A 7,464-nucleotide genomic window follows, 5' to 3' on the forward strand; every position below is an offset into this window, starting at 1 on the left:
TGCCTCACCATCGTGGGCCTCACCTTCGTGGTCCTCATTTTCATGTGCCTCACCATCGTGGGCGTCACCTTTATGTGCCTCACTATCGTGGGCCTCACCTTCATGTGCCTCACCATCGTGGGCCTCACCTTCATGTGCCTCACCATCGTGGGCCTCACCTTCACCCAGCAAACACAAATCATCTAGGAAACGTTCGTTTATCTCTTCCCGTAGGTGTGGGAATGATTTTCATTGAGAATGGTGCAGGAGAGCCTTTGAGAAGCTATTAATCAAAAAATCCAAACTCAAAGGTTTTATAATAAATTGTTTTTAACAACTATTTTGTTCCTAATGTATTACAAATAGTTTTTACATGTTTAAATATAAAATTCATGGTGTTATTTTGTAAAATTCATTAATAAATTGTGAATGATATATATTGGCTCAGTGAAACGTTCAAAATCCATTTAGTTATAATATATGATCAGAAAAAAATAATTTTCCAAATTTTCTAAAAATCGCTCTTTTTACACAATTTGACTCCTTATGCATTCCAATAAACACTAATATCATGTTTAAATATATAATTTATGTATTATTCCCTAAAATAATTTATATAAATTGCATATTCTAGCTTTGGACTAACAAAAGTGGTGAACAATTTCTTTAGTATTTCGCCATCCATGTATTTAAAAGCAATTCTGAAGTTGGAATGCATGGCATAGGCTCCTCACACAATGTTCTTTATGTGGTCCTCAGGTGATACTTTTCTATTTAGAACTACCCCTAGATCTCTTTCTTTATCAGAATTCCTTAAAGATTTCTCACATGGTAGTGGTTGTTATATGTAATGGTGGAGGTTGTAATGTGTGTGTGGTGGTAGTTGTAGTGTGTGGTGGGCTTCTTATATGTGCTATCAATCTGCTGTGTGGTGCCTATTATTTTTGTTTAAATTACCAGTTGATGCCGGCACGGCAGTCGATGCCAACACGGCAGTCGATGCCGGCACGGCCGTTGATGCCGGCACGGTCGTCGATGCCGGCACAGTATGTGCTGTCTGTGAATTCCTCAACCCTTATATCAGGCAGTTTATATATTAGAATAATAATTAGGTTTATTTTTCTTCCTTAATTCCAAGAACCTCTACCACCACATTGAGTTTAGTAGCTCTGTGCACGTCAGGTGCTGTTTAATATACAGACCTACCCATTTGACCTAGTTTCTCTATCACATCTATATAAATTGTAGTTGGGAATCCAGATTTTACTATCCATGTAATCTTTTTTATTTCTGTTTATATATATAATTGATTTTTTCTAACAGTTAAACAGAAAATAGTTTAATGGTATTTATTTATTAAATTTATATTAGTATTTATTTATTTTGGTATTTATTTATTATTTATATTATCAATTGAACTACAGTAGTTAGTTTTTATCATCCGAATGCACCAATATGTCTTCATTCTTCCCAGATGAAGGAACTAGGTAATGTTCATCAGCTGAATGCACCATCTGAAGCTTTTCCACACTTGATATTGATTCCACACTTAAATACCATTGCAAGTATTTCACAGCACACCAGGCTAAAAACAAACTCCAAAATAGCACCTGCCTATCAGTTTACAATCAAAATATCCTCAAAAAAGCAAGAGTAACGCCAGTCCATAAAGGAGGCAATCCGGCGGACATAAACAATTATAGACCAATATCAAATCTACCCATTCTATCAAAAATATTTGAAAAAATTATTGTAATTATTGACTGTAATTACCATATTATGTATCCTCACATTCCCAATGTACCTTCTTGTATATGCATAAATAAATAAATAAATAAATAAATAAATAAATAAATAAATAAATAAATTAAATAAATATAACGCACTTCTCGGCCTACTATGCCGGACTGGACTTGTGATCCTGTGGTCCTAGATTCGATCTCAGGCACTGGCGAGAAACAATGGGCAGAGTTTCTTTCACCCTATGTCCCTGTTACCTAGCAGTAAAATAGGTACCTGGGTGTGAGTCAGTTATTACAGGATGCTTCCTGGGGATGGAGGCCTGGTCGAGGACCAGGCCGCAGGCACACTAAAAAAAAAAAAAATTATGAATTATTATTCAATAACTGTTAGAGTGCCACAGGGCAGCATCTTGGTACCTCTCCTATTTCTTATATACATCAATGATCTGCCTATTGTCTCTAACATTTGTTTCAAACTGCAGGTACTGCAGGCAACTACAACAGCACTACTGAACCGGTACAAACTGCAGGTACTGCAGGCAACTACTACAACACTACTGAACCGGTACAAACTGCAGGTACTGCAGGCAACTACTACAACACTACTGAACCGGATCATTCACGTAGAAACAAAGGAAAATATCTACAGAAAGGTAATGTGAAAAAATAACATGCCGCATTTTTTTTTTTTTATTTCTATGGTACAATACTTTGCTCAGTTGTTAATTTTATATGAAGTTCTCACAAATTCATTAATAATAGGTGTTTTTACATTGAACTTTATTACCATCCTTATCTCTAATTTTAAAAAATGTGATATGAACCGCCAAATTCTATTATTTGTGGCTACGCCTATGGTGTCCCATCCCAGCACTGTCATATAATGCTTTGAAACTACTGATGGTTTTGGCCTCCATCACCCTCTCACCTAACTTGTCCCAACCGTGTCTACCACGCTGCTTGCGAAAGTTAATTTTCTAATATTTCTGTAGCATCTTTGTTTGGTTACCTTTTACAATATCTTCTTTTTATTATACCATCTAGTTTTGGCATTTTATGCCTCTAACCTGGAAGCCACTTATTGGCATGTCTATACCTTTTCCAGTTTGTTGATGTGATTCTTTAGATATGGGCACCATACAACCGCTGCATATTCCAGCTGTGGTCTAACAAAAGTTTTAAACAATTTCTTTTGTATTTGACCTATGTATTTAAAAGCAATTCATAAATGTAAGCAAGTGTAACATTTGTCTCCAGGTGTTCTTCACATTTAGCTTTAATTATTTTTTCCAATATTTTCACTTACACTTGTAATACAGGGTTCGAGGTTCCCTATAGTGTCCTTTATTGAAATAGAGTTTAACAACCATTTCAATGTCCCTATTTTCTTTTAGATTATATCTCAACATATAATTAATGTCCAACAGGACATGATTACTCTTTCCAAAGGGAGGATGGTATTAAATATCAAATATCTCTTCTCCTTTTTTTGTGAATATTTGATCTAGTACTGATGGAATAATTTATATAATAATCACTAGAAATTATTTAGATAAGAATTTGAATTTATGCTTGTCTTTGTTTTGGCATGACTCTATTTCCACATGTTACATTTCTGCATGTCTCCAATTCTGGAAGTGTTCACTTTTGCATGTGCCTGACAAGGATGTTATATGCACCAGCATTAATTATTACTCACTCTTGTAACAACCCCCACACCACCTTTTCTCAGCAGACAGTTTCCCACAAATTGTATATAATGCATGACTTATTTTTAGAATTTTAATACATATTGCATCTGTCAATACATTATTAACAATAATATAGGTAATATGGTAGTCTAATGTAGAAATTTGACACTTTAACAGAATGTACGAGTATAAACGTAATGTAATAATTCAATAATTACTATTTGTAGTTTTATGTATTTAAAACTATTTGGTAAATATTTTCTATACAATGCTAATACGCTTCCACCCCTGACAGAATCTGTGGTGCAAGCCTTACCTTGTTGAGCGCAATAAGAAAATTGTCTTCAAAACCTGGAATATTTGCAATGTAATATTAAGTAAGTAAATTTTATAATTTTTGTATTATATATGTATGTGTATATACTGTATATGGATATATGTGTATATATTTGCATATCAAGTATTGCTGATATGTTGAAGCATGTACTGTATTGGTGGAAACAGATACACGGTTAAGATTGCCAATTTACTGTAGTCTAGTCTAATTCAATCATTTTTAGTAATCTTTGAGAACATTTATGGTTGAAGTTGCCGGTGCCAGTGGACCACTTTGTGCTTTAGGCCTGGTGGAGCTTGGTCCACCAGGCTGTTGTTTGGAGTGGCCCGCAGATCCACATACAGTCTGCATATGATATACAGTCTGTTGATCAATTGAACTACAGTAGTTAGTTTTTATCATCTGAATGCACCAATATGTCTTCATTCTTCCCAGATGAAGGAACTTGGTAATGTTCATCATCTGAATGCACCATCTGAAGCTTTTCCACACTCATGATACACGAGAGGTTTAAAAAACTTTTAAAACTTTTAAAACTTTTTGACCTATGTATTTAAAAGCAATTCAAAAGTTAAAAAGTGTAGCATAGGCCCCTCGCAGAATGTTCTTAATATGATCCTCAGGTTATAGTTTTCTATCTAAAACCACCCCTAGATCTCTTTCTTGATCATAATTCTTTATAGATCTCTGTGGCTCGATCATAGAAACTGAGTAAATTCGTTACACTGGACCTTCCAGATCGAATACCATGCTGACAGTCTGATATATCATTCAGTACGTCTGCATCTAAAATTGAGCAATACCGGATTTATTATTTGGTTTTATAAATTTTATAATTATAATCTTAACTTATTTCAGAGACCATAAGTAATCTGGGCTTCGAACTCAACAGAAAAGCCTTCCGTAGACCTGCTTCTTTGCTACATAATAGACAAAATTTAGTAAGCATTGATTTATTGTGTGTTTGTTTATTTATTTATTTTTTCTTTATATACAAGAAGTTACATTGGGGGAGAGTACAGTGACTTGAAGTTATACATTCTTGTAAAGCAACAAGCACTCATAGCGTTTCGGGCAGATCTAAGTATAGACCAAGGAACTTACCATCTTTTTTATTTCTGATGTTAACATTGTGTAACTATAGATGAATTGCATTTGTTGATTTGCTCCCAAGTAAGATGTTGTAGGTCCTTTCTATGTTTAGTGTGAGTTTGTTGGTTGACATTAATAAGTGGATTTTTTTTTAATTTATTGTTTACATCATTATTTAATATGAGTGGGTTGGAGTCTGAGTATATGAGGTTAGTATCATCATTATCTCATATCTCAGTGATTTTGTCGTAATGGTCAAGTAGCTGTACTGTACAAGTAGAGGACATGAGAGATAGCTGTAAGAGGTATTTCAATATCTTCCTGCTCTAAATCCATGTTGGCCTGGATTGTGGAGGTCATTGGTCTCTATAAAACTAGTAACCTGACTCCTGATCACTCTCAAATAATTTTATTATGTGGGATGTTAGTGCAACTGGTCTATAATTCTTTGCCAATGCTTTACTACCTCCCTTGTGTAGAGGAGCTATGTCTGCTGCTTTAAGAGCCTCTAGTATCTCCCCCGTGTCCAAGCTCTTCCTCCACACTATACTGAGTGCCTGTGCTACTGGCACTTTGCATTTATTTATAAATATTGAATTCCATGAGTCTGGACCCGGGGCTGAATGCATGGGCACATTGTCAATTTCTCTTTCAAAATCTGTCACACTCGTGTTGATATCAGTTATATTTACAGGGGTTTGGATATCACCCATAAAGAAGTTGTCCGGATCCTCCACTTTCATGCTTTGTATCGGAGTGCTAAACATGTCCTCATACTGCTTTTTTAGGATTTCATTAATTTCTTTGTCATCCTCAGTATATGAAGCTTCACTAGTACGAATAGGTCCAATACAATCCAGTGGTTTTTGCTTTTCCTTGTGTAGGATTTTTATTATCTAGAACATTTTCCCAGTGAATGTTTGTAAGTTCCCTTTTTTTTTCTCCCAGTCTATCCTTTTATTATTAAAATTGAATATATTGAATAGCCCTTCTCGCTTGTTGTTTCTCTTGGGCCTACTACCGTTATTGATGTTAGTTTGCACTTCAATGAGCTTGTGGTCCAAGTACGTAGTGTCTGAGACAGTAATGTCTCTGATTAGCTCATCATTGTTCGTGAATATGAGGTCGAGTGTATTCTCGTTCCTAGTCTGTTTTGTTATGTGCTGATTGAGCGAGAATTTGTCACAGAATCTCAGTAGTTCTCTGACCTGTGATTGGTTATTTCCATTTCCATTTTGGGTGTGTTGTTTTGGTAGTGATTCGTCCAGTTCTGGTAGTAGTGCGGTTGTTGTGTGGTGTAGTACTTGTGTGCTTGTTAATGACTTGTATTCCAGTCTTGTGGGTATCTCCTTTCCCCTACGGGCCAACTGCTTTGTTCTTACCTAGCATTTTGCTTTGTTTGGGTATGAATGTTTGTGTGCCGTATATTTTGCAAAATTTGCCATATATCTCATTATTTACTCCTCTGCCTAGCAACAAGTCTGTCTAATTATACTCATTAACTGTTTTTCAAAGTTCCCCATAGTGTCCTTTATTGAAATCGAGTTCATGAACCGTTTCAATGTCCTTATTTTCTTCTAGATTATATCTTAAAGTATATTTAAATGTTATTGTTATTAAATGTTATTGTGACATTGCAATGCAAACGAGCTATGTTGTTTACCATACCGTTCATTTCGTGAGTATAAGTATAGATGCCACACTTGTGACAGGTAAAACCATGCCTTTTTTGAAAAACAGCACCGTCTGTTGCACGGAAGAGCAACCCACGCTATATTATGTTGCGATATTATTTAAATATTTCCGATTGCATTGATAATTTAAATTTTCATAGATTTCAATTTATTTTCATTTCGATTTAATAATTTTGTGTGACATTGCATTGAAATTGAGCTGTGTTGTTTACCATACTGTTCATTTCATGAGTATAGTTTATTTTTTTATTTTTTTCATTTCATTTTTTTAGCTGCTCTTATTTTTCAGTGATGGGAATATCAGATCATTTGATGTTCCCAATTTTCTGATGGAAGCATCAGACCATTATAGAATGCATCGGATGAGGTAGTTTGGAATGGTGGGGAGGACGAGAGGGGGGGATGGTGGGGAAGACGAGGGGACAGAGGAGAGGGTAATGGTGGGGAGGACGAGGGGACTGGGGATGGTGGGGACAGGGGAATGGAGAATGCTGAGGAGGACAAAGGGACAGGTGAATGGGAGATGGTGGGGGAGGAAGAGGGGACAGGGGAGGGGGAAATGGTAAGGACGACGATGGGACGGGGAAGTGGGGAGAATGTGGGGACGGGGAAGTGGGAAGGACGAGAGGACTGTGGAATGGGGAATGGTGGGAAGGACGAGGGGACGGAGGAAGACTGGAGAACAGGGGAACACCTCAATAAACGCCAACAATGTTATTACTCTGTGGCTTCTTGTCTCCTGACAAAGTGAATTATAATTATATCTATATATCAATTAATTCTTGTAAATTTCCAGAAGCCTGTATCAACACCCACACTAATATAACTGAAAGAGATGTTGAGACAAGTATTGCTGATATGTTGAAGAACGCCCCAAACAAACTCGGTGGAAACAGATACAAGGTAAAGTTGGCCAATTTGCTGTAGTC

The 7,464-nt window shown here is 36.1% G+C and overlaps 1 protein-coding gene across 1 annotated transcript in view; it reads right to left on the bottom strand.

The window, feature by feature from the left end:
* Positions 1-932: 932 nt before the first annotated feature.
* Positions 933-7,464, bottom strand: part of LOC138363796 (uncharacterized) — an 11,938-nt gene continuing 5,406 nt past the window's right edge. Inside the window, exon 4 of the mRNA XM_069323175.1 lies at positions 933-1,036. Coding sequence (XP_069179276.1) covers positions 933-1,036 — 104 coding nt within the window. The remainder of the gene's footprint in view (positions 1,037-7,464) is intronic.

This window comes from Procambarus clarkii, chromosome 1 (genome assembly GCF_040958095.1).
Source record: "Procambarus clarkii isolate CNS0578487 chromosome 1, FALCON_Pclarkii_2.0, whole genome shotgun sequence".
In the NCBI taxonomy this organism is placed as follows: Eukaryota; Metazoa; Arthropoda; class Malacostraca; order Decapoda; family Cambaridae; genus Procambarus; species Procambarus clarkii.